General features: G+C 46.7%; 1 protein-coding gene across 3 annotated transcripts in view; it reads left to right on the forward strand.

The window, feature by feature from the left end:
• Positions 1-27,561, forward strand: part of CHD7 (chromodomain helicase DNA binding protein 7) — a 192,272-nt gene that overhangs the window by 161,519 nt on the left and 3,192 nt on the right. For 2 of the 3 annotated variants that reach the window (XM_047073976.1, XM_047073974.1), the window contains 21 exons: positions 217-412; positions 739-906; positions 1,406-1,585; positions 4,520-4,630; positions 4,720-4,925; positions 6,920-7,119; positions 7,317-7,476; positions 12,608-12,697; positions 13,169-13,272; positions 14,642-14,771; positions 15,164-15,236; positions 15,394-15,451; positions 16,132-16,360; positions 16,614-16,822; positions 16,948-17,619; positions 18,536-18,696; positions 21,327-21,554; positions 21,779-22,222; positions 25,628-25,849; positions 27,031-27,171; positions 27,364-27,468. In XM_047073976.1, coding sequence (XP_046929932.1) covers positions 217-412; positions 739-906; positions 1,406-1,585; positions 4,520-4,630; positions 4,720-4,925; positions 6,920-7,119; positions 7,317-7,476; positions 12,608-12,697; positions 13,169-13,272; positions 14,642-14,771; positions 15,164-15,236; positions 15,394-15,451; positions 16,132-16,360; positions 16,614-16,822; positions 16,948-17,619; positions 18,536-18,696; positions 21,327-21,554; positions 21,779-22,222; positions 25,628-25,849; positions 27,031-27,171; positions 27,364-27,468 — 4,087 coding nt within the window. The remainder of the gene's footprint in view (positions 1-216; positions 413-738; positions 907-1,405; positions 1,586-4,519; positions 4,631-4,719; positions 4,926-6,919; positions 7,120-7,316; positions 7,477-12,607; positions 12,698-13,168; positions 13,273-14,641; positions 14,772-15,163; positions 15,237-15,393; positions 15,452-16,131; positions 16,361-16,613; positions 16,823-16,947; positions 17,620-18,535; positions 18,697-21,326; positions 21,555-21,778; positions 22,223-25,627; positions 25,850-27,030; positions 27,172-27,363; positions 27,469-27,561) is intronic. The other variant, XM_047073975.1, reaches the window with a different exon arrangement.

A 27,561-nucleotide genomic window follows, 5' to 3' on the forward strand; every position in this document is an offset into this window, starting at 1 on the left:
ATTTTACTAGAGAAGAAGTAAAATAAAATTTAATTTTTGAGCATTCAACCGATTATATGCCAAACTACCCTAAAAGCTGTTTGCTCTGCAGTTATTTCTGATAAATGATATCATTTGGGTACTACATACCCCATATTGTAATACTTCGTTTACAAAAAGAAACAAGCGTCCTGTCGCCATGTATCAGGCCTCCTTGTTAATCCCGACGTTTTCCAGGTACCCATACGAGAGGATCGACGGCAGAGTGAGAGGCAACCTCCGCCAGGCAGCTATCGACAGATTCTCCAAACCCGATTCTGATAGGTTTGTTTTCCTCCTGTGTACACGGGCAGGAGGCTTAGGCATTAATCTTACTGCTGCTGATACCTGCATCATCTTCGATTCTGACTGGAATCCCCAAAATGATCTCCAGGTAAACACTCAAGAATATCGTCCTGAGGCCCTTTCTCTCTTTTCTTTTCATTCTTTCTTTCGTTCTTTTCTTTTTTTTTTTCCAAAGTCATTCTGTGATGGAGAAGCCCCAGTGAAACCAATACATTAAAGCCGTGTAGTCCCTAAGGCAGTGTTCCACGATTGGGCCAATAAACCAAGAGTAATCAATTTACTAATAACGTAAAAGGAATTTCTTAGGACGTTAACCTTCTGTACTGCGCCTCTGCTTATTGGAACAGGTGCTCTTGTAGCTGACACTTGAGTCTTTTCTTTCCGTGGTGGCCATTCATTTCCTTTCTCTTCCAGGCTCAGGCTAGATGTCATAGAATAGGACAGAGCAAATCTGTGAAAATCTACAGGCTGATCACAAGAAACTCTTACGAAAGGGAAATGTTTGACAAGGCTAGTCTGAAGCTCGGCCTGGACAAAGCTGTGCTGCAGTCCATGAGTGGGAGAGAAAACGCTACCAACGGGGTAATCCACACCTGCCCAGACCTTTCCTTTCTTCTGGCTCCTTGCTTTTTGTAACTAATAGTAAAAAATTATCCAGCATCAGATTGTTTTTCAGCCTCAATATTTTCAGCCTAATTTGTCATATTTTCTTCTTTCCCTTCCCTCCCCTCTGCTCCCCTCCCCTCCCCTCCCCTCCCCTCCCCTTCCCTTTCCTTCCTTCCAGAGAGAGAGAGAGAGAGAGAGAGAGAGAAGGAGAGGATGAGCCTGGGAGGGACAGAGAGAGGTGGGGAGCAGAGGATCCAAAGCGGGCTCTGTGCTGACAGCAGAGAGCCTGATGCAGGGCTCAAACTCTCCAACTGTGAGACCATGACCTGAGCCGATTTCAGATACTTAACTGCCTGAGCCACCCAGGCGCCCTTACATTTTCTAAGTCAGGTTTATCCTCCTTGAGTACAACGAAGCATTTGTGTGGTCTAAAACATTTCAACTCTAAATTATTTTAAATCTCTCTCTAAAACAGGTCCAACAACTTTCCAAGAAAGAAATAGAGGATCTTCTGCGAAAGGGGGCCTACGGTGCACTCATGGATGAGGAGGATGAAGGGTCTAAGTTCTGCGAAGAAGATATTGACCAGATTCTCCTGCGGCGAACCCACACTATCACCATTGAGTCTGAAGGCAAAGGTTCCACGTTTGCTAAGGTGCGAACTGACCTGAAGAGGCAGGTTTTCTATAGAAGTGTAACAGAGTTCACATAAAGCAGGACCTTATAAAGTGCTCACCAGGTGCACATGTACCATTTGCTTTGTAGTTGAGAGTTAAGAATTAATTATTAACTCCCCGTGGAACCCTTGATGCATAGAAGGTTCTTTGTGTGTGTTTTGGGTCCCCTTCTCTGTATGTGGCACTGGTTGTCATCCTCACCTTGGCCTCCTGTCAGCTCCCCCACTCCCAGCCTAATCCTTTACCTGTGTCCTTGACCCCATGCTCTCTACTTCTTGAGCTCTGACATCATACTTCCTGAGATCCTGATTCCTGACATAGCCTGTAACAGCAGTCAAGCCACTCCTATCTTTAAAAAGCCTCTCATCTGGTTTGCCCTCCAGCTACAACTCCATAACCCTTCTTTCACAGCTAAAATCCACACGAGTGTTATTTGTACCAGCTGTCCCCACGGTCTCCCTTTCTGCTTATTTTTCGACCTCCAGCTTGCACCCCTCCCCCCCGCCATCAGACCAGCTCTGGTGAAGGTCACCACCGCTTGACTGAGAGCGCCTTCTGAGGGCCCCCGCTGCACGTCGCTCCACCCATCCACACCCAGGCCCACTTTACACCTTTATTTTTAACAGCTTTCTTGAAATGTAATTTACTTACCATAAAATTCACCGATTTTTGAGTGTACAATTCAGTGCCTTTACCATATTTGCAGACTTGTGCAGCTATCACCACATCTAAGTTTAGAACATTTCCATCTCCCCAGAACCCCATGCCCATTAGCAGTCAGCGTCTCCTCCCTCCCTTCCTCCTCTTCCTCCTCCCTCCCCTCCCCTCCCCTCCCCTGCCAAGTCCTTGGCAACCACTAATCTGCTGCCTCTATAGATTTGCCTGCTCCGGACATTTCATAAAATGGAATCATACAACATGTGGTCTTTTGTGTCTGGCTTCCTTCACTTAGCATGGTTTTTTGAGATTCATCCGTGTTGTAACATGTATCCGTAATTCCTTCCCTTTTTTTGCTGAATGCTGTTTTCTTACATAGATGCACCTCTTTTAGCAGTTGATAATGGACATTGGGATTGTTTATGCATTCACTGGTTGAAAACGAAATGTGGGTTGTCTCCACCTTTGGGTTATCATGGATAACGTTGTTACAAACATTTATGAACAGGTTTTTGTGCAGACACATCTTTTCATTTCTCTTCTGTGGATCCCATAAATAGACTTGCGGGGTCATGTGTCAACTCTGTGTTTAACCCTTTGAGGAGCTGCCAGACTGTTTTCTAAAGCGACTGCCCCGTTCTCCCTTCACGCCAGCCGTGTTTTCGGGTTCTAATGTCTCCATGTCCTTACTGGCACTTTGTATTTTCTGACTTCTTGATTCTAGCCATATTAGTGAGTGTGAGGTGATACCCAACTCTGGTTTGATCTGCATTCATTGATGCTGTTGAGCATCTTTTTATGTGCTTGTTAGCCATATGTGTATCATTTGGGGGGAAATGTCTATTCAAATCTTTAGAGTTACTTGTCTTTTATTGTTGAATATTAAGAATTCTTTATATATTGTAGATAAAAGTTTCTCATTAGGTAATACAGGTTGCAAGTATTTTCTCCTAGTCTTTTCTTAATGGTCTTTAATTTCATTCAAGTCCAGTTTACCCATCTTTTTCTTTCATTATTCGTGCTTTTGATGTGTTGTCTAACCTAAGGTCACACAGATTTGCTCCTTTACGGTTTTTACTCTGACATTTTGGTCTTGGTCCCTTGTGTGTGAATCTTGGTGTGTGGTGTGAGATCAGGGTCCGTCTCCTTCCTTGTGCTCGGACATCTAGTCACCCCGGCCACGCCAGCCTTGAAAGGCTCCCCCCTCTGGGCTCTGTGACCCAGCACCTTCTCTCTCACGTCTTCCAGTTTCTTCTCAGGCTCTGTTCTCTGTCCTCGCAGGCACCTCAGGTTCTGTATGTGCAGAACCTCATTCCCATCCCCCCACCCTGTGGACATGCCCACATTCACAGCCTGCTTGTTTGCCTGAGTGATGCCGTTCAGAGGCTAGACTTGGCTGCTGAGGGTTTTCTTGACCTCCTCCTCCTCTTCTTTCTCCTCCATGCTTCACATCCACCCAGATTCTAACTCCTTTCATTTTACCTTTTAAAGAACGCATTTCTAGCCTGTCTCCTTTTGTCCACTTCTGCCGGAGCCATTTTCAGTTTTCGCCGTTCCCTGTGTAAATTACTTTAGTAGCCTGTTCTACCCTCCCGTGCCCCAGGACATCGGTAGGATCTCTCTGACAGGTGGCTTTGGATACGATTGTGTCCATCTTGAGGTTATTTCCATTTTGAAAGAGTTCCCTGCTACCTCAGAACCCCGTTAACGGGACATGCAAGGCCCCGCATGGCCTGGTTTCTGCCCGCTTCACCAGCTTGACCTTTCACTGCTCTCCCCTGACTACCTTTATCACCAGCCACATGACACAACTGCCTTGCTTCTCCTCTGAGCCTTTGCACATGCTCTGTCGTGAACGGTTCCACATGCTTTTCCTGGTCTGTGAGCTTTTAACAGCCTGGTCCAGGCATTATATTCTGGGGAGCCAGTTCTCTGTCCCAGCAGTGCCCGCCCTGCACCTCCACCCCCTCACGAACCTGGCTAGGGCCCCCCTTTGTATATCAGTTGCACCTGCACGTACCTTTGTTACCTGCCGCTGATCACGCTGTACTGTCATCTTTTGCTTCCTGATCTGTTGAAACCCCTGGACAGAGAGCTGCCTGAGGGACGGTCTCTCATCCTCGCCCTCAGACTGCAGCATGTAGCACACAGTGCAAGAACGCATACGTGTTTGGCTGACCGAGTAAATGAAAACTGCTTTGCATTTTGCCTCTGAGAAAAGCATCTGAAAGTCATGCGTATTTTTCCCCCTTTAGGCCAGTTTTGTTGCATCTGGAAACAGGACAGACATTTCCTTGGATGATCCAAATTTCTGGCAAAAGTGGGCTAAGAAGGCTGAATTGGATATTGATGCCTTAAACGGGAGGGTGAGTGAGAGGTCCTGCTCAAACCCTATCTACCACAACCCAAGGGGTGCTTTTTTAGAAGTTTTAAAGTTATCTGCGGTCTTTTTTAGAACAACCTGGTTATTGACACTCCAAGAGTGAGGAAGCAAACCAGGCTGTACAGTGCAGTGAAAGAAGACGAGCTGATGGAGTTTTCAGACTTGGAAAGTGATTCCGAAGAGAAGCCTTGCACGAAGCCGCGGCGGCCCCAGGACAGGTCCCAGGGCTACGCGAGGAGTGAGTGCTTTAGAGTTGAGAAGAATCTGCTCGTCTATGGGTGAGTCAGACTCATGTGAAACACAGAATTTTATTCTAAATGTCAAATTCTGACCAGCGTAGGGAAGGTATTTTTTGTGTGTCTGGATTTCTGTGACTTCCCATAGTGCAGCCAAGCAAATGACTTTGCAACAACTTTGACGGGGCCCAGGGTTGTTTGGTAAAGATGCTCACGGTTGTTCGGATCCTCGTGGATGGGAAGGAGCACAGCTTTGGCCCTTAAGGAACGATGTCAGATCCAGACTTACCTGTCGGTGACTAATAACATAGAATGAAGTCTCAATGAGACCACAGATGCGTTTCCTGTTTTAGCTTCACATGCAGTTTGTGACTATAGTAGTCTTTCAGTACTTTTTTTCTGTTACAAAAACCTGTCAAAGGCAATCCTCTTGGTTCTGAAGGTCTTGCAGCTCATCTCAAACATCCAGGGGTGGTTATTTCAACTCCAAATGTGTCGTGTTTGTCCTGCTGGACAACATGTCTCTGAAAGGCAGGAGCCACATCTAATTCATTTCTGAATCTGTGTGAAACGCCACCCAGTGCTTTGAATGATGGTAAGGTAGATACCTGAATCTCCAAAGAGTTCTCTAGCACACCGTGGGACTGCAGACAAGTTCCAGTCAAAAAAAAACTGCCACCAAAATAATTTTTCTATAGGTCTGGTGATATCCTGCTCTTGATTAGTTCTTCCAGTGGGTTATCATTAATTTCAGAATAAACACAAACTCTCTATTAATCTGGCCTACAGGGCTCTTATCTGGCCCTTATGTGTCTTGTTGGTCCTTTCTGTGGGTAGCTCAGGCTTCTGTTGGGATAGACCGCCTCATCTCCTTCAGTGTGCCATGCTCTGTCTCATCTCTGTCTTTCTGGAAGTTCTTTCCACTGCCTAGAGTGTGAACATGCGCACGCACACACACACACACACACACACACACACACACACACACCCAGTACACAGACTTGCTCTGCCCAACAGCTCCTGTCATTGACATCAGCACAGGCATCACCTCGGCGCCCTGCACCAGAGAGTCTGGTCTGCACGTTCCATCACACCCATCATGTTGTCTTATGACTTTGAGTAGCAGCCCTCTCCTGAGAGAGCCCCAGTTAGAGCTCCACGAAGCCCGAGACTCTTTTCTCTGTGTCCTCGGGGAAGAGTGCAATGCTAGCAGACACAAAATGAGTGCCAAATCAGTGATTTCTTGTGGAATAAATGAAGTTCAGCTGAAGCCCATTCTGTGTCTCAGCAGGACAGATCCCTAAGCCCTTTGCTACTTGCACCTGCTTGTATGTTTCAACCTAACCATCAAAGTTAGTAGCTGAGAGTTTTGCCAATAGCTTTAGAAATGGGATATATCAAGGACTCCTAAAGCTAAGAAGTATGCTTCGAGTGCGGTGTCTTTGAGGAAAGGGCTGCCCTCCTCCTCTAGGCATCACTATGTAGTAGACACCTCCTGGAGGCGGGGCACTGGGTAGGATACTCAGACACCAGGGATGCACCTATGAGTAGGACAGTCAGGGCCCTGCCTCAGGGAAGGTGAACAAGCGGAAGCGGCCATCAACAGTGAGGGTACTATGGCAGGGAAGATGGTACAAAGGGAGAGTCAGCCGCGGGTCTGTCCTTGAATTGGCAGCTCGAGTATTGTCTCCCGCTCCTGAGGCTAGGGGGAATGTAAGAGGGGGTCCCACAGACGGCGGCGTGACTTAATGGGTGGACGTCGCGGATTAGCCCGGGTAAGAGAGAGAGTCCGGCGCTGGGCAGGGAGAAGAGAGTTCCGTGCAGAGAGAGCAGCGTGTCCCAAGGCCTGAGGGTGAGGATTAGCCCTGCAGTTTGAGGAACTGAGTACATAGAAGCCAGAGAGGCCCAGGCCGGGGCAAATGGCAGGGCCTGCCAGGGCGGCCAAGGCCTCCCTAACACTGCTGCCTGCCTGTGAAAGTAAAGCCCCAGATCTAAACTGAAAGGCACCGTCTACATGCTGAATATCTGCTTTGCAGCTGGGGACGGTGGACAGATATCCTTTCGCACGGGCGCTACAAGCGTCAGCTCACTGAGCAAGACGTGGAAACCATCTGCAGGGCCATCCTCGTGTACTGCCTCAATCATTACAAGGGGGATGAGAATATCAAAAGCTTCATCTGGGATTTGATCACGCCCACGGCGGACGGCCAGACGCGAGCCTTGGTCAACCATTCTGGTAGGTCCGCTTCATGTCGTTTGTACCGCAGAGTCCCGGAGAGCCACCCAGGACCCTTGTGACACAACCTAGACCCCATATCTGCCTGCCACACATGTGGGGAAATGTCCGAGTCTGACACTGTAATTGGGGTTGTACAAAACTTTTGTTGCTGTTGTTGCTATTATTTATTATTATTGTTATTGTTACGACTCTAGGTTTATCGGCCCCGGTGCCCAGGGGAAGGAAAGGAAAGAAGGTGAAAGCCCAGAGCACCCATCCGGTGGTGCAGGATGCCGACTGGCTGGCGGGTTGCAACCCGGATGCCTTGTTCCAGGAGGACAGCTACAAGAAACACCTGAAGCATCACTGCAATAAGTACGTTGCCAAAGGGTGTGTGACATTGACTGCTGAGCTGTAATACTGTGTGGCTACAACTTTAGTACGTGTCCTTGTTTCTAACGTATGTTTTTGAGAGAGAGAAAGAGAGCGCATGCGAGCGACGGAGGGGCCGAGAGAGTCCCAACTGGGCCCCACCCCGTCAGCGCAGAGCTCGACGTGGGGCTCGAACCCATGAACCGTGAGATCGTGACCTGAGCCAAAGTTGGATGCCTGACCGACCGAGCCACACCCCGGCGCCCCTTTACTATTTTCCTTGAAACATGGTGCCAAGTCACACGCCAATCATATCATAGCTTCAGATGCCTGATTTGGTTTTTGTCTTGTCGTCGGTGCACAACACAATCTTCCCGTTTAGCCGTTTGTGAGCACAACTCAGTGGCATTAATTACTTTCAGAATGCCACGTACCCATCGGCACTGTCTATACCGCAGAGCTTGTTGTTGATGCCAGTGTGAACTCTGCACCTGCTAAACGGTAGCTTGCTCTCTTCCCTCCCTGCCCCAAGCCCCTGGCAAATACCGTTCTCCTTTCTGTCTCCGTGAATTTGCCCATTCTAGGTACCTCATAAGTGGAATCAGACGGTATTTGTCTGTCAGTGTCTGGCCTTTTTTCACCTAGCATAACATTTTCAGGGTTCATCCACAGAATTTCATTCCTTTTTATGGCTGAGTGATACTCCATTAGACACGTACACCGCATTTTGTTTATCCATTCACCTGTCAGTGGGCACTTGGGGTGATGGGCTCCCCTCCGCGACTGTGAGTCATGCTGCTGAGAATGTTGCAGATAAGTAAGTTTTAACCAAGGCCTGTTAGAGAGCTACCGTCGGCTTTATGTGACCCCACCTTCCACCGGCTGCTTTCAGCAGAGGGACTGGGGAGTTTACCTGGAATCTTTTGCTTAATAGCACCTCAGTCGGTGGGTCCTTTTTTCTTACCTGTAAGCTTAGAATCATATTCCTTATCTTTCCTTCCAGAAACTGATTGTATGTCGTTGAAGAATATTGAATCTGAATTTATGTCATTGCTTGGAGCTCTGTTAACGATCCACACATTAGACTAGCATCAGCGCGTGCGCGGTTCGTCCCGTGCCCTGAGCCTGCCGTTTCGAGAACCGGTCGTAGGGCCAGCACCGAACAGCTCTGCCACTTGTAGCTTCGTGTGGCCTTGGGCAAGTCCCTCAGCCCTCCTTAGGACTCACTTCTGTTAGCCGCGCAGAGCTCTGCAACAGGATCTCACCTGGATGAAGCAGGAGATAAAGAAATGTGTATCTCTCTTCCAAAGTAGCCACAGAAGTCTGAGCACAGCTTCCCGTGGGTGCTTCACGTGGATTATCTGTTTGACTTGTCTGAGACAAGTAGTGCTGTCTGCTTGGTTTTCTTTCTTTCCCTTTCTTTCTTTCTCTCTTTCTCTCTCTCTCTCTTTCTTTCTCTCTCTCTCTCTCTCTTTCTCTCTCTCTTTCCTTCCTCCCTTTCTTTCTTTCTTTCTTTCTCTCTTTCTCTCTTTCTTTCTCTCTCTTTCTTTCTTTCTTTCTCTCTTTCCTTCCTCCCTTCCTCCCTTCCTCCTTTCTTTCTTTCCTTCTCCTTCCTTCCTTCCTTCCTTCCTTCCTTCCTTCCTTCCTTCCTTCCCCCTTCCTTCCTCCTTCCTTCCTTCCTTTCTTTCTTCTTTCTTTCCTTTCTTTCTTCCTTCTTTCCTTTCTTTCTTCCTTCCTTTCCTTCTTTTTCTTTCTTTCTTTCTTTCTTTCTTTGCTTCCTTCCTTCCTTCCTTCCTTCCCCCCTTCCTTCCTCCTTCCTTCCTTTCTTCTTTCTTTCCTTTCTTTCTTCCTTCTTTCCTTTCTTTCTTCCTTCCTTCCCTCCCTCCCTCCCTCTCTCCCCCCTTCCTTCCTTCCTTCCTTCCTTCCTTCCTTCCTCTCTCTCTCCTTCCTTCCTTCCTTCCTTCCTTCCTTCCTTCCTTCCTTCCTTCCTTCCTTCCTTCCTTCTTTTTCTTTCCTCCCCATTTACCTGACAAAGAGATGGAGACTCTGGTACTTAGGGCCTCAGCTAGTTAGAGGGACAGAGCCAGATTGGAAGTCCAGAACAGATGAGGGCAGTGCCCTTGCTCTCAGTGACCCCCACCCCCTCGGATGCCTGCCTTCTCCATGAGGTCACCCGAGCCTCATGTGACATAATTCCCGGGGAGCCCCTGCTGCTCCGGCCTTGCAGTGATGGTGGCTCTTGTCCCTTCTTAAATATGGTAGTGCCTTTGGGGACTACCTTTGATCGCTATCACTAGATTCTGACTGACAAATGTTTTCCTTTTTGAGTCTTTAAAACCATTACCTCAGACCATTTTGGTGCCTCGGAAACGGTTTTGTTGTTACTGCTGTGGCATTATAGCTCTCCCTAAAATGCTGCCCCACTTACAGCTATTAGAAAACTTCTGTTTCCTGTGGTTTATGTCAGCTTTGGGTCAATAGCCCTCTGAGTTCTGGAGGCACACAAACCGGAAGTGAAGTGATTCAGTGTGGGAACAGTGGCTCCTGTGCCCGGGTCCTAGAGTGACAGGGGCAGTAGTTTTCAATTTCCCGTTCTGAGATCAGTGGCGGACTCTTGTGGAGTCCCCTCCCTGATTAGTATGTGAGACGTAGCTAGGGTGCTCTTTGCCCGTGGTCGCGGGAGAAGACCGGCAAGGCTTGCCGTCCCCTCTCTGGAACACGCGAGGAGTCCCTTTTTCTCCCTGATAGATCTTGCCTCGAGACTTCTCAGGGCCTAAAGTGGGGAGAGGTTCGTGACTGGTAAGAGAATAAGAAACGCAAATTGAGGGGCCTCCTAGAAAATAGCCAGTCAGTTCTCTTCAAAAGTTTCAAGAGACAAAGACAGAGGAACTGTCTCAGGTTAAAGGAGATGAAGGGGCAGGAGAGTTCGTTGCCATATATGGGCTTGGACTGGGTGCAGGTCCAGAAAACGGTCACTAGTGGGACAGCCAGTCAAATGTGAATGAAGTCTGGGGAGACTCGTTAGTAGGCTGGTCTGTCGGATTTACCAAGGGCAGACTCCTTAGGGTCAGAGCCCGTCTCCCGTGTGGTACCTACCACCGTCCTGCTGGTGCCCACCTTGTGTTCCACAGGGGCACTGAGCTTGCCAGCTGCACTGGTTCGAATTTTTCCTCTAGAAGAAAGGTGACACTCACAGTTAGCTCTTGAAAGCCTCCACGTAACTAAAATTCCTCCCGAAGAAGAAAATTTTGTCTTCTATCAAAAGGGAGAGAAACCGGGGAGCCTGGGTGGCTCAGTCAGTTAGGTGTCCGACTTCGGCTCGGGTCACGATCTCACGGTGTGTGGGTTCGAGCCTGGTCCCGGGCTCTCTTCTGTCAGTGCAGAGCCTGCTGTGGAAGCTCTGTCCTCCTCCGTCCCCCTTTCTGCCCCTCCCCCGCTCCGGCTTGTGCTCTCCTTCCTCCCAGAAACAAACATTTTAAAAATAAGAAAAGGGAGCGAATCCATTCCGCTCATGGCATGGCCACTGTGCTGAGTTTTGGTGAAAAACAGAATCCGGCCAAGGGTGGAGAGTGCTTCCTGTGTAACTGCCTTTCCTGAGCATCCTCTCTAAGCAGGTCCTGGCCCGTAAGGGCTCTAACCAGAGAAGAAGTGAGGTGCCAGCCATGGAGTGCCATACTGTTAGTTTCCTTTTGCCAGTTCAGTGTGGCACAGCCAGTTTTTAATCCTATCGAAAGAAAACTCTCGAAAAAATTAAAATTTTACCGTGGGGCGTACTCAGGTATTTACAGCCTCACACTCTGTGTATCTAGAGTCCCCGGTGCTCAGAAGCAGACACCTGGTGGAGAGGAAGGCGTATCACGGGGTACCTGGGCGTGTGTGCGGGAGTAGTCTGTTTTGGTGAAACTGCCCGTATTTGTCATTTTGATATTTCCAAGGACACTTGCCACGTCCTGAGAGACAGTGTGCAGTGCTGGAGTCAGGAGGCCTACTCCCAAGTGGTCCATGCTCAAGGTGACCCTGTGACCTTGGATATGTCACCGGTCTTCTGTGACTCTCAGTTTTCACGTCTGTGAAATGGAACTTGTAACGTGCCCCGCTTCACCGTAGGATTATCGTGAAGATCAGATGAGCTAGTATCTGCAGACGTGACACGTGGGCAGTGACAAGCTCTGTGAGTGGGTGATGGGATCAGCCAGCCAGGGGACGGCACTTAGGCACTCGTCAAACACCAGTCCTGAATGCGGGTCGGGGGATGTCCAGCAGGAGGGGCCGGATTCAGAGTAGACGTGGGCCTTCGGGATTTGCCAGGGGGGCCGTACTGAAAGAATTAAGTTTATGCCGCCGAAGAAATGCGGACGCGATTGAAACTCTGGTACCTAGAATTCCAAGCCTTTTCAGAAACTTACGCCTTGAAAATGACGAAGAACTTCAAGGAACCGGACGCATTTTAACCTCCTTTGTGCCATTATTCTTTAAGCTACAGCCTGGGCTTCCGGGTAACGTAAACTAGAAAGAATAAATAATGCTTAATATTCCTTCAGGGAGAAGAGTGAGGACCCACCGCCTCCCACACCCCCCTCACCATCTTCCTTTCTCGGAAGCAAAGTTGTATAATCTGAAAAACCTGACATTCCATATTGAGGGTTTATTGTAAGGTAGTAAAACCAGATTTTATATCTTGTTTATTCCTACAACTTCTGATGTGCTTCCAAAAATGGTATTAAGGCAGCAGCTGAGGAAATTTTATGAGATAATGAAGCAGAACAGTTACTGAAAGCCATCTGCTCAGTTGTTTACAAACTTGCTTCAATACTTCAGAGGCAGTGGCAGGGTACGTGTCTAAACTTCACAAGCCGCACTAGGTAGAACGGAATGAAGTGCGCCGGGGCTGGGCTGAGCCCGGTCCCTCTCTGTGCAGCGCGAGCGGTTGCCAGGCAGGCCTGTTGGAAGCCAGCAGAAAGCACCACACAGAGGTGATTATGTGCCACCATCTGTCACGCTTCAAGCCTACCATACAGCATGGCTAATCAGCCTTGGCAGGATGATGGATGAACAGCAGCAGCTGCCAAAAAGCCACTGTTGGCAAACAGTCCTGAAGTGAAGAACTTTTTCCCCCCTCTGTCTTCCTCTCCAGGGTCCTGCTGCGTGTCCGCATGCTGTACTACCTAAGACAAGAAGTTATAGGAGACCAGGCAGATAAGATTTTAGAGGGTGCCGACTCAAGGTTAGTGCAAACGCACGCCGCTCTGTGCCTCCGCGTCATAATCCGGGAGGTCGGGAAACACCGCCGGTTGGGTTTCGGCACCTCCAGAGACCCTCGGGGGCCGCATCTCCTTTTTTGCGCCTGGGAGCACGGGGGGGGGGGGGGGGGGGCGCGCGACGGTCTTCGGGGAAAGCGTGTGCGGATGTGCGCGTGTCATATAAGAAGGTGTGCACTGCATGGCTGGCGTTCTGAGGTGACCTTCAAAACGGGGCCCCGTGCGATGAAGTTCATTTCTGGCTACGGCAGAAAGCGACTGGCCGACACCCTTTCTTTTAACCTTTGCCCGCTCCTTCCTCCCCCCCCCCCCCCCACGCCCAGATGCTTGTTGTGGGAAGGGGGCGTGTGAGCCCCTGTACCGTGTTTGTGGTTACCCGGGATCCTTTTTTAATCTTACGTGTGTTGCGAACATTATGTGAACGGTTGTCTTTATAGTGAGGCTGATGTGTGGATCCCTGAACCCTTCCATGCGGAAGTCCCCACAGATTGGTGGGATAAGGAAGCAGATAAGTCCCTCCTAATTGGAGTGTTCAAACACGGTAAGTGAAGTTTCTGTCCGACCACGTCTGGACTGTGTGGCTTTGTCGTTAGAGCTCTTCGCGTGCTCTTTTCCAAAGTCATAATATTAATGAGGATAGTTCCAGAGGACTCTTGGCTTCTTCCATTTTCCTCTACTAAAAATCTAATACGAACTGTAAATATCAGATGCTGTTTTTGAATGTTTGTTGAGTCTTTGAGAAGAAAACATTTCTTTCTTGGCTGTAAATAAAACCCAAACCATATTTGTTTTAATAATAGCCAAGTCGTCCTATAGCTCTCCCTAAACTTTGCTTCGAAGCATGGCTCCCCTTGCTTAGCTCTGCCAACCCGTGTCAAAGTGGACGGTGGGCTTAACCTCTGCTATTAATCTGTACAAGTGCCTCCTGGGCTTTGTTCCAAGCAATATTTCACAAATGTCAGTGCCGAGAACTCACGGCTCCCCTGAGTGGGATGCAGCCTTGTTAACTTTGAAAGGCTGGGGGATGCAGAACTGGCATGATATATACAGCGAGCGATTCCTGATTATAATCCCAATTCTCTGGGGGTCACGGAGGTATTCTCAGCAGCCCAGCCTGACTAAAGGGGAGAATGATGGCTTATAAAACCTTTCATGATTACAGTTTGGCTTGCGGCTCTACAGCAGTTAGGAGCGGTGCGTTCTATGTAGTACACATCCTAATTGAATTGTGCTGTTCTGCCTACGTACTGCAGCCGCGTTTTGTGAGCTCGGCCTAAAAATTATTTTCCCGCAGTGCACTGTTGGGATCTGCCATTTTCCATCTAGTCAACTCGGGCAGTCAAAAAGCAAATTGCAGTTTGAAAACCATGGAGGGAACAGTGTCGTCTTACTGACATGCATCATCCTAAACCTAATAAGACAGGTTCGCTGGCCTTACGTAGACAGGGATTTTCAGCCAGCGGTGCGAGTTCCTGCAGGACTGAAGGAGGACGGGGCGGACGCAGAGTACCCTGCGGAGGTCATGAAGGAGCATTATGAAGCCTTTTAAATGTCAAGCAAAATTAGATCTTGGGGAAAATGGGGTCAAAATTCTTCCCAGGCATCTCGCAGTTATTTTGAACCTGTTTTTCCGGTAGTGTTTGTGGTCATTCGGCTAAGATCCCTGAAATGTAACTCGGCCCCACCCACCCCCCCACCCCACCCCCCCCCACCCCCCCGCGCCCCGCCCCGCCCCACATCTGGCCTGCAGTGAGCGTCCTATGGAATGCTTCCCTAAAACAAGGTTCCTAAGTGATCGTCTCAGCTGAGGGATGAACTTGGTATACCGGGGCAGTGCTGTGATTTTTGTCAGTGATGGCCCTCTTGCTGTTTCTGTGCATGTCCTCTGTGGGCCGGTGGTTATGGCACAGGCTACGAGAAGTACAATTCCATGCGAGCTGACCCCGCACTGTGCTTCCTGGAACGAGTCGGGATGCCCGATGCCAAGGCCATAGCTGCCGAGCAAAGAGGAACAGACATGCTAGCAGATGGCGGTGACGGGTAAGAAGGACATTTAAAAATTTTAATAAACTTTATGTCAGTGTCACATCTATTGGCAGTGTTCAGTTCTTATACCGCGCTAGGCACTGCGTTGCGTCTGATCTGAACTTCCGTGACGTTTACCAGGAGAGTCTGTTTATGTGTCATAACGATTATTTAAACACAATGTATTATCTGGATAATCTGAAACATGGTTGTTTTTTCCAAATGATGACACTTCCCCCGCCCCAGCCCCTTCCCCCATGACCGCACGATTCAAACACTGATAGGGTCGCCTTTGATGTCAAATCCAGAATTAAAATTGGCGTTGGGCAGGCTAGTAGTCTTTTGCGAGCCCCCTCAGTCTGTTGCTTATCTGTACGATTTAAACGTTTTTTACAATTTTGATACAGGGGAGAATTTGATAGAGAAGATGAAGACCCGGAATATAAACCAACCAGGACTCCATTCAAGGATGAAATAGATGTAAGGACTTGAGTATATTGACTTTTACGGCACCAGTAAAATATTATATGCCCATATACGACTTGTTAAACTTTATAGATGGTGGCCTTCTCCTTAAAAGATAAAGCAAAGTGAAACCCCAAATTGAAACGATTCTGTTTCTTGCTTTGCTTTCAAGGAATTTGCAAATTCTCCTCCAGAAGATAAGGAAGAATCCATGGAGATCCGCTCCACAGGTAAGGCTCCGCAGAAGCCCGCAGAGCAGAGCAAACTATGCCGTGAGGCATCGCTCACGTGTCTGCCCTCGGCTTCTCCATGAGTGTCGTTTCTTCTACGCCAACTCGTCCCTTTTGTGAGTCATTTTAATTCTTGTGTGTTTTTCATAACATTGAATTTCGTTGATGAAATAACTATTTTTTGGATTAAGGTAATTTACATGTATTTATTTACCGGTCAGCGGAAGCTTTTCAGCATCTTTGGAAATCTATCTCTTGGGAGTAGGGAGGGCATTTGCTAGGTGTCCGAAATAGTGCAAGTTTGTAGAATGCTGACCTTTCCCCTCTAATGTAAAATAATCAGCGAGCAATCATGTGATTAGCTCTTATGTTCAAGATTGGTATGCCAAGTACATTACAGGAAAACATCCTCATATTGTCGTTCGTGGCATAAAGTATGTTTCTTTACGTAAAACCGATGAGTAAACATGCTCCCCCCCCACCAAGGAGTTAAAAAAGAAGCAGTTTGTAAGTTTCATACTAATATTATCCTTTATTTATGTTTTAAAAATGAGAGCACGAAGATGCCCTTTCCCACACTGTCATCTGAATGTTAATGAGTCATCTTGTTTTGATGGAAAATCCTGTGTATTGCGAGATTGCAGCTACACATTTCAAAAATATTTTTTCCACTTCCCCAGGCAAGCACAGCGAGAGTAATGCTGAGTTAGGCCAACTTTACTGGCCCAACACCTCGACCCTGACCACCCGTCTGCGCCGGCTCATTACTGCCTATCAGCGCAGCTATAAAAGGCAACAAATGAGGCAAGAGGCTCTAATGAAGACTGACCGGCGGAGACGGCGGCCTCGGGAGGAAGTGAGAGCACTAGAAGCGGAAAGGGAAGCTATAATATCTGAGAAACGGCAAAAGTGAGTTTCTGCAGGGTTTTACTGAGCTCCTGGTATGTGCCTCTCTTCTCTGCCCTTCTCAGCCGGCAAGAGGCGAGAATCACGTCCCAGATAATGATCAAAGAAAGTCTCAGTACATCAAAGCTGTCTGTCTGTCTCTCGCCCCCAGAATAAGTACCATAACATTAAGTTTAGGGGAGAAGGGGAAAAGAATTAATAAACTTTAAGCCTGTTTACTCAAGTACAGTTTAAGCTAATGTCTTCTTGCTCACAGGTGGACAAGAAGAGAAGAGGCTGATTTTTACCGTGTGGTATCCACTTTTGGAGTTATTTTTGACCCCATGAAACAGCAGTTTGACTGGAACCAATTTCGAGCCTTTGCCAGACTTGACAAAAAGTCTGACGAGAGTTTGGAGAAATACTTCAGTTGTTTTGTGGCCATGTGTAGGCGAGTGTGTCGAATGCCCGCTAAGCCAGATGATGGTAGGTTCTTCTTGTAACGAAAGTTCTATGGTAAAAGGCCGAATAAAGTGAAAAATAGAGAGTGAACAATTGAAAGCGTACTCAGGTTTTTTTTCCAAGTGAATACAATTGTTTTCATGTTACAGAACCACCTGACCTCTCCTCCATGATTGAGCCAATCACAGAAGAGCGTGCCTCTAGAACTCTCTACCGCATCGAACTGCTGCGGAAAATACGCGAGCAGGTTCTTCATCACCCTCAGCTGGGAGAGAGGCTGAAGCTCTGCCAGCCGAGTTTGGATTTGCCAGAGTGGTGGGAATGTGGGAGGCATGACCGGGACTTGCTGGTCGGCGCTGCTAAACACGGGGTCAGCCGGACGGATTATCACATCCTCAATGACCCCGAGTTATCTTTCTTGGATGCGCACAAAAACTTTGCCCAGAACCGAGGGGCAGGTAACCTGTCCTCCCTGACTCCACTGGCCGTTGGATTTGGCCAGACTCCTGCCGTCCTCCCGTCTGCTCACGCCCAGGAAGAGAAGGCTGCGGGACAAAGCGAGGGCAAAGCGGAGGAGTCTGGCGGCGTGAGCACCCAAGAGAAACCCGAGGGGAAGGAGGAGGAAGAAGAGACCGACGGCAGGGAGAAGGACAGTAAGCAGGGCTGTGAGGCCGAGGCGAGCTCTGTGAAAAGTGACCTGAAAGGGATGGAGGTCGGTGCCGACACAGGGCCCAAGTCTATTTCGGAAAAAGGTTCTGAAGAGGACGAAGAAGAAAAGCTGGAGGATGATGATAAGTCGGAAGAGTCTTCCCAGCCTGAAGGTAACGCCTCGCCATTCGGTCCTCTCTCCCGGCCCCAGTGGGGCGGCCGTGACAGGCCGTGGTTTCCTGTCACGTGACGAGGGCTCTTGTTTACATTTTCAGGGTAATTTGTGTACATGTTCCTCTGGACGGGTGGTGTCAGGTTATGCTTAGGCGTACGTTTTGCTCCGACGTGGCGTGGAAACACGGTATTTCGAGCAACTTCAACGCCCAGAAGGGTGTTACGGGCACGTAACAGTTTCCAGATTAAGAGGAGGGGTCAGCTTGATGGTAGTGGTATCAGAAGAATTCCAGATGACTTTAATTTGGACAGATACACGTGAAGGACAAGGCTCATTCACTGAATAAATACTGGTGATTATTTTCAAACAAATGACGCTTAATTTTAGTTTTAAATCAGAAGTAAAGGGTAGAAGTAGAATCTGAAAATAACCGGTGTTCTTTGTGAGTCTCAGTTTGGTTGCTGTTCCCAACACAAAGGAAAACTAAATAAAGCATCCTGTCGTACTGTCCCTCTGGAGCTGAGGCTTGGTGCTCTGGTGGGTTGTTAGCCTCCCTCCTGTGGGCAGGGCTGTGGGGGCGGGAGGGGGGGACCACATCGCATGGAGAGGCTCTTGAGTCAGAGACCTGGTTGTCATTCCACCTCCTCCGAGATGCACGGGCACAATGTCAGATAACTAGTGATGTCACCTCCCTAAGCCCGTCTGCTTCTTCATCCATAAAATGAGGAGAACGCCATCTGCACGAAGGGCCCGTTAGCAGCTTTAACAACACGATTATAGGATGCCTAATACCATAAAGTAGGTACTCAATAAAATGGAGCCGAGTGGTATTCAAATTTTTCACCCTGTCCTCTCTAAACTTCTTCTCCAGTGATACTGTGGTCGTGAGTAATGCACACTAACTCATTTCTTAGCAGGAGCTGTCTCTAGAGGGAAGAATTTCGATGAAGAAAGCAATGCCTCCATGAGCACCGCTAGGGATGAAACCCGAGATGGGTTCTACATGGAGGATGGAGACCCTTCAGTAGCTCAGCTCCTTCATGAAAGAACATTTGCCTTCTCATTTTGGCCTAAGGTTGGTGGGGGTTTTTGGGTTTTTGTTTTGTGGGCCAGAAAAGAATGGGGGGTACGGGAAATCATTCCAGTTTGATTTTTCAAGTAAGTGTAAGGTCAACTTTGACACAGGGTATGAGGACTGTAGATTTTTCTCATGTTTTAAAGTCTGTGCGGTACTTTTGTAAGAGGATAGGAGAGGTGACATGAAAGGAAGGTAAAAAGAACCCTTCATATGGATCTTTGGCTCCTTGAGGTTCTTTAGGCTGGCGATCACGTTGTGCAATATGGTCTATGGCTTGTTGTTTCCACAGACTCACCCTGTAGCAAAATGAAATGTGTCCAGGTCTTTCTCTTTCCTTCCTTTCTTCCCCCCCCTTTTTTTTTTATTGTGGTAAAAACTACACAACATGAAATTTATGATCTTAACCAATTTTATTTATTTTTTATTTTTTTTAATTTTTTTTTTTTTTTTTAGCGTTTATTTTTGAGACAGAGAGAGACAGAGCATGAACAGGGGAGGGTCAGAGAGAGGGAGACACAGAATCCGAAACAGGCTCCAGGCTCTGAGCTGTCAGCACAGAGCCCGATGCGGGGCTTGAACTCATGGACCGTGAGATCATGACCTGAGCCGAAGTCGGCCGCTTAACCGACTGAGCCACCCAGGCGCCCCTGATCTTAACCAATTTTAAATGTACACTTCAGTAGTTCTAAGTATAGTCACATCACCATAAGATCTCCAGCATGTTATCTTGCATGACTGAAACTTTATACCCACTAAACAGCTCCCTCTCTCCTCTCCCCCCGGCCTCTGGCAACCACTACTCTCCTCTCTGTTTCTGTGGATTGACTGCTTTAGATACCTTGTCGTAGGAATGGAATCACGCAGTAGTCACCCTTTCGTGGCTTGCTTATTGCACTTCTTGTCATCTCATGCTCAAGGTTGATCCACGTGGCAGCATGTGACAGGATTTCCTTCCTTTTTAAGGCTGAATAATATTCCATGGTGTGTACATATCACATCTTCCTCTCTTCACCTGTCCTTGGGACATTTGGGTTCCGTCCCCTTCTTCGCTTATTATAGTGCTCCTGTGAACACGAGTATGCGAATATCTGTTTGAGAACCGGCTTTCAGTTCCTTTGGGTATATACTCAGAAGTGGGATTGCTGGGTCACGTGGTAATTCTATTTTTGATTGTTCTGAGGAGCCTCCATACTGTTTTCTGTACCAGTCACACCATTTGCCATCCCGCCAACAGTGCACAAGGGAAAAATATGTGGACATTTAAAAAATGTGCGTTTTAATTTTTTTTAAATCTGAAACAGAGCTTTCAGAGTTAAGACACCTTCATAGGTTTGGAAACTCAGCCCGGGAGAGGGTGGGCTATTGACCCATTTGCTCCAAACAATTATGAGGTAATTCCAAATGTAGTTATCTGCAACCAAAAGCAAAATGGAAATTACTTTTTTGGCTAACTAGCATAATTTATAATAAATCCCCATGTAATTTGGGTCTGTTTCTTTGGGGTGGGGACATAATCATTCTAATCACCGTAACAGGGCTGTCTGGTTTAAAACAAACAACACAAAAACAGTCTCGGTTGACTGATCCCCAGGCTGGTCTTCCACAGTGTCAGCTATGTGAGAAACAATGTGAAATTTTTAGCTGAAGAGTGTACTATCAAAGACATTTTTTTTTCTCTGTATTCTCTGTTATGCTGATCTCCCTTATTGAGTATAGAAGAGTTTCCCAGATCAGTAAAAAGTCTGTCGTGGCAGACACTTTTAATCTATGGAAACTGGGCCTAAGAGCTGTAATTAGAAATTTTTAATGTACACGCTTCAATGAAATTTGAAGTGATAATAGGTGGGGAATGCAAATTGACATTCATTAGGTGTTCCTAGGTTGGTGCCCATTTTGTAATGCTGAACTTTATTAATAGTGACGCTAATGATGTCCCACTTCCTGGGACATATTTCGATCCAGCCTGTGGATCTGAAGCACCAGAACATCCAGAAGCTAAATGCAGGGTTCCATTGTTGTCTGCTGGTGTTCACCAACAATTCTTTAAACTTGAACAGAAGTTACTCTGGAAATATGGGGGATATTTTAGAGATGGTTACGTAATGTTTTCTCATTTGTGTGATCCGGTGTTGATAGTTGAAAAATACTACGTTTTCTATGTTGGGGCTATCTTAGGACCTCCCACCACAGCAAAGTAGTTTTTGTGGATTTTGTTTATTTACTCACTTGTTTTTCGTTTTCTTTTACTTTTTTCCCACTGGTTGAGTTTTTTTTTTTTTTTTAATTTTATTTTATTTTTTAAGTTTATTTCTTTATTTTGAGAGAGAGAGAGCAAGCAGAGGAGGGGCAGGGAGAGGGGGGAGGGAGAGAATCCCAAGCAGGTTCCAGTGTCAGCACAGAGCCCGATGTGGGGCTCCAACTCACGAACCGTGAGGTCATGACCTGAGCCAAAATCAAGAGTTGGACACTTCACCGACCGAGCCACCCAGGCGTGTCCTGCCCCCCCCCACCCCCCGCGATTGCCTTTGAAACCTTTTATGCTCTTTAGCATCTTGATGGAAATATTTATCTAGTGATTTTCACCCCGTCTTTGTTGCAATTTTGTGTGACTTTTCTTCTCCCTCCAGGACCGAGTAATGATAAACCGATTAGACAACATCTGTGAAGCCGTGCTGAAAGGCAAATGGCCAGTAAATAGGCGCCAGATGTTTGATTTCCAGGGCCTCATCCCTGGTTACACGCCACCCACCATGGACAGTCCCCTGCAGAAGAGGAGCTTTGCCGAGCTCTCCATGGTCGGCCAAGCTAGCATTAGTGGGAGCGAGGACCTCACGACTTCTCCTCAGTTGTCAAAGGTGAGTTTGTTTTGCTGTTCAGAGGTGAGCTCTCTGAGTCTTTGCTCAGTTTGGAAGCTCGTGTCTCGCTGGTCCTACTCAGAGTCAAGATGGCTGCCGTTTCCTCAGCTCTTTTTCAGCAGTTATGCATGTTTAGTTCCTGAAGCTTCTTGTTCTTTTTTCCGAAAGCCAGCCCGTTAGCAGATACAGTTTTGGCTCACTGTCGTGTTGTAATTTTTCGATAGGAAGACGCCCTAAACCTCTCTGTCCCTCGCCAGCGGAGGAGGAGGAGGAGAAAAATTGAAATTGAGGCCGAGAGAGCGGCCAAGCGGCGAAACCTCATGGAAATGGTTGCTCAGCTGAGGGAGTCTCAAGTGGTCTCAGAAAACGGACAAGAAAAAGTTGTAGATTTATCAAAGGCCTCAAGAGAGGCAGCAAGCTCTACCTCAAATTTTTCGTCTCTGACTTCAAAGTTTATCTTGCCTAATGTCTCGACACCGGTGTCCGATGCCTTTAAGACTCAAATGGAGCTGCTCCAGGCAGGCCTGTCACGCACACCCACGAGGCATCTGCTTAACGGCTCCCTGGTGGATGGAGAGCCTCCCATGAAGAGGAGGCGGGGAAGGAGGAAAAACGTGGAGGGTCTTGATCTGCTTTTCATGAGCCACAAACGGACGTCATTGAGTGCAGTAAGTTAAGGAGCTCACTTCCATTGTGTGTGCCCACGGTGGCAGCCAGAGTCCCTGCCATTCTGACGACACTGGCCTGTGCTCCTCTCAGGGATGTGGTATTAAAGCTGGCTTCTTCCACTAAAGAAATAGGATCACAGTGAACACTCGTGGTTCTGGGCTGAAAAATTGTGTCGAGCATTGATACAGATCACTCGGCCTGAACCAAATGTAGCTTGAGGATTTATTCCTCCCAAGATCCTGATATATTGATTACTCTCGGAAGACTAGCCCAAAACAAAAACACGTTCTTCTGAGCCTGTAATTGTTATCTCTGAATTCCTGAGGCGGAAAAAGCTTCTGCTCTTAAAAATATTGTTGTTTGGGGTTCTGACATTTATTAGATTAGTATAAATGTTGAGTTTCAGACTGGCGATTTGTGTTCATATGCAGAGCTAGTGATGGCAAATTCTCCTATCTTTGTAACTGCAGCTGTTTTTAAAATCTCAATCGAAAAAAAAAAAAAAAAACGCGTTCTAGTTTAGGTTTGTATGAAATGTATGTGCCAATGGATTTTGACATTTTCAACTCAAAGGAAATGAGGACAGTGGGACCAAAATAACCCCTTCCCTAATCTTCAGTCACCCCGCTTACAAATGCACTGCCTGGGCAGTGACGAGGGTTTTACCCCAAAGAACCCAATTTCATGTAGTCCATTTTTAAAAGGACAAATTGGTACCAGGCATCTTAAGCCTTATCGATTTGGAACCCGGATCAGCATAGGGACACTGGAGCTGGCTTGTGAACGAGGAGCCAGCACTCCAGGAGAGACTCTTTCCCTGGGCAGGTGGGACACAGTTTGGGAAACACTGGAATTTGAAACACGGAGGAGGGAGACGTTTCTTTCAACAGTTCTTACTTTTTCCAACCCTATTCTTATTTGGTCATTTTTTATTTCTTAAATTTTTTTTTTAAATGTTTTTATTTCTTTTTGAGACAGGGAGAGAGAGAGCATGAGCAGGGGAGGGGCAGAGAGAGAGGGGGAGACACAGAATCTGAAACAGCCTCCAGGCTCTGAGCTGTCGGCACAGAGCCCGACGCGGGGCTCAAACTTACGGACCGTGAGATCATGACCTGAGCTGAGGTCGGACGTCCAACCGACTGAGCCGCCCAGGCGCCCCGCTGTTTCTTAAATCTCAAGAAAGCCAAATAACTTAAAAGAGCAGTAAAAGGAGTGGTTGAGTTAAAGGTTAGAAATGACAAAATAGCATTCACTGGGATTTGCCCTCCGGTGGGGTCTGACTGAAACAGAAGCTTCTGGGTGATTAGAAGTTAATTTCAAAATTCATTACCATGTACCAATCATAATAATGGTCATTTCTGTGGAGCATATGATTACTTTTAGAATCTTATAAAAATATACCTTGTAATCGATCAACTGTGACTGGTTATTCCCTAAGTTCAAATGCCGTTTCTAGGTGTGTGGTCCCCAAAGTGTACCACTAGTGATTAGCCTCCCTACTCGAAACCACCCTAGCACTTGGATAGATTTTGTTCCCTGAAAATCCTTTCTCCATAAGCATCAACATATTGGTGAGTTTCTGCATCTCACACCTCTATTTATTCACTACTGTATTTAATATTTGAATCGTAGCACGTATTTGTCTGTGGTCCAGGCATCAGGAATTAACAGTGTGAACCAGGTGCTATTTCCTATTGTAACTATGTACTCTGTGTTAAACTTCAGGCTGACTTTATGCATTTTACATATTTTCAGTCATCCCTAAGAACTTATTGATGTCTTTCCTTTTTCTAAAGTCACATAAGCAACCCAGCTCAGAATTCCTAAGAGATGTTAGAGAATGTATTTTTAAATTTTTGTTTCTCTCACTGTCAAATGTTAGAACTTAGGGGTTACGTATTTGGTATTGTGCGAAGTTATGTGCATACACATAAAATACAAGGAAAATGCTGATTGAGCTATAAATAAATGGAATAGTAAAGAGGTATAAAGGTCAGCAATGTTACTTATATGGAAGAAGACAAGTCCTAAAGTCTTTCATTGTGTCCGTACTCAAACTGGAGACCATTTTGCGTTGCCATGAAAAGTAAGGATACAGTCATCCTACATCCAACAACATGGTAGAAGTTGTCCCTGTGTGCACTCCCTGCCCCCTGCCCCGCCTCCCCCAAAGTACAATGCAAAGAATAAGTGCTAAACAAGTGCTTGCACTGGAAAACTCACAGTGTTTAAGATGAGTGACTGATAAATAATATTGTATCCTAGCTGTGAGGCATGCCTGGGGTACTTTGTGAGCCCAAAGGAAGAATGGGAATGGAAGGAGAAGGATACGGGGAGAAACAGATGAGGAAGTTTCCTTAGACGTGGTCATACTTTGGTTAAGTTTTGAAGATTGTGTAGGTGTTGGTCATTTGAAAAGAGCTTACAGGGAGAACATGTGCAAAGGCACTGAGGCTAGAGACAGCCTTCCAGGTTTGGTAAACTGAAAGTCATCGGCAGCAGGGGAATTCGATGAGGAGGTGAAGTTCGACAGAAGTGAGCTTGGATACAAGGTAGGATATAAATCGGGGAGGGCCTTGGCTGCCATGCTAAAGAACTTGGATTTTATCCTGAAGGTGATGGGGAATTCAGTTACCAAATAATTTAAATAGTTTAACTAGTTCCTAGTTAAACTAGGAAGAGTGCATTTTAGAAAACCGACTGCAGTACAGCAGTGTGGAAGTCTGAGTAAAGAAGAGCGGAACTAGAATCAGGGAGACCATTTAGGAATATCACAGTAATTTGGGGTGGGGGGTGGGCAGTGACGAAGAACTGAGCCCAAGTAGAAGCAGTAGGAATAGACAGTGGGCTGTCAGAAAAGTTGTCTAGAGGTTGGAGTAATAGTGTGGGGACCACCGGTTGGACAGTGGTAGAGAACGGGCTTCCAATTGGGCGTGATATTTTCAGTGTTGCCTCACACACCTGCTTCAAAATATTGTCCTACCAATAAAATTGTACGGTTCAGAGAGTGCCAGAAAGCTATGCACGAGATGGCTGCTGGATTCCTTCAATTATAATTTCTTTAGTGATGTGATCCCGAGATCCCCGAGAGAGATTGAGAGGCTACCTTTCATGCATGTCAAGCTCAGACTACACTGCCCGTGCCCTAGTGGCTTAGGATCTCAAACATGGAGCATTGGTGGCCTGTGGATTTCCTCCCTAATTACTTAATTCTGTAGTGTGGAGAGTGATATTAAAGCTTCATCTTCTAATTTGATAGCTGTTCCAAAACTGACAGTGTTTCAGGTAGCTTTTTTCCCTTTTTGGTCAAAGATCCATTATGCTAGGATAGCATTTTCTTGGGATAAGACGTTTCTGGAATCTCTCATCCTATGAGAATTCAGACCACTGTCAACTTTCTGCAGGAGGATGCTGAGGTGACCAAAGCTTTCGAAGAAGATATAGAGACCCCACCTACAAGAAACATTCCTTCTCCTGGACAGCTGGACCCAGACACGCGGATCCCCGTGATAAATCTTGAAGACGGGACTAGGCTGGTGGGGGAGGACGCTCCTAAAAATAAGGACTTAGTTGAATGGCTGAAGCTGCATCCTACTTACACTGTTGATATGCCAAGTTATGTACCAGTAAGTATCGCAGAGTTTAGTTGGGAGGAGTCCCGTGAGGGTAGCCCTCACGATTCCCCGGTAGAACACAGAAATTCTTGGTCTTTCTGCCTCATCTCGAACGTTCCCCAGTTTCTGTCACTGTGTGTTTTACATTAGAAAAACTAGCTTCAAGTCAGGAAGGAAAGCTCGTAGTTACTTGAAGATGCCCATTATGCAGTCCCTTACTTTCTCCTTCCACCAAATAGACATGATTTCTTCAGTTATTCTTTACACGGCCTGGTTTTCAGGTGGTCTCATTAGTGGGATGACACTCACGAATGCACTTTAATTGGTTCAGACCAGGTCTGACGAGCACAGAGTACTACGAAGCTGTTACTTGCAGAAATTTGACTAGCTAAGAACAGCCCAAGACTTTATTAGCTTCTCTTTCGAACAACTAACACTTACGCCTTCCCTTAAACATTAAACAATATCTCCAGATGATTTGTCACATAAACTGCTTGTAAGCTGGCAGCACAACAAATCTTTTACTTCCTATGTACTTAGTGACTGGTTTTTTTAAAAAAAACCTTAAGTGTAGGATTTCACATTTTATTTCGTTGAGTTCAGCTCGAGTTGAGTCCTTGCCATTCAGAAGGCCCCCTCCTGCACGGGGCCTTTTATCCCCGGGTTGCTCCTGTCCATGTACAGTCTGTATCATAGACATGAGGTCATCTCTGTGTTCATCCACGTCACTGGGTAGAAATTAGGAAGGGTACTTGAGAAAGTTTCCTTTAAAGATACCGTGACTTAGTTAAACATTTGAAGAAAAGGCTTTATGTGGGGTTACTGATAAACAAAAGGAAAAGCAGATTCTCAGCTTACGTGTACAAAGAGAAAAATAGTTTTTTTTTTTAAAGAAAATCTTAGTTTCTGATAACTAAAATGATGCCCAAACCTTCCATAGTAATTGAAAATGGCATGAGTGGGGGCACTTGGCTGGCTCGGTAGGTAGCGTGTGCAACTCTTGATCTCCAGGTAGTGAGTTTGAGCCCCACATTGGGCATAGAGATTACTTTAAAAAAAAACAAAAAAAGAAAGGAAGGAAGGAAGGAAAGAGAAAAAGAAAATGGCTTCACTATTCTGTCATTTATGCAGGAAAGAGTAAGTACTAAATACAATATACTAAATACGCATTTGGGGGCCTTTTTTTTTTGCAGAAGAATGCGGATGTGCTGTTTTCCTCATTTCAGAAACCGAAACAGAAACGACATAGATGTCGAAACCCTAATAAATTGGATATAAACACTTTGACAGGAGAAGAAAGGGTGCCTGTTGTCAATAAACGAAATGGAAAGAAGGTGAACGTTTGGGAAAGGGAAATGATCTCCCTGTGTGATTTCTTATCCCAGAAAGCAGCATTTTATCCTTTTTAAGGAAAAACAATCCTGGTTTCTTCTAGAATATCTGTATAGGATATGTGCGTGTATACCGGGGAAGGGGGGCGGGGGATGTACGTGCTTCTAGATCAATTTCCAAATGCCTCTCCCCAGATGGGTGGAGCTATGGCGCCTCCGATGAAGGACCTGCCCAGGTGGCTGGAAGAGAACCCTGAATTTGCAGTCGCTCCAGACTGGACTGAGATAGTGAAGCAGTCTGTAAGTACAAACTCGGCACTTCCATCAGGAAAGGGCTTTATACAAAACCGTTGTCCTGGGCTTTTCTTTATTTTCCGTTGACCATTAATTATT

Source organism: Lynx rufus, unplaced genomic scaffold (genome assembly GCF_022079265.1).
Source record: "Lynx rufus isolate CCGP_SWC_20201006 ecotype Redwood Valley unplaced genomic scaffold, mLynRuf1.p SCAF_12, whole genome shotgun sequence".
Taxonomy (NCBI): Eukaryota; Metazoa; Chordata; class Mammalia; order Carnivora; family Felidae; genus Lynx; species Lynx rufus.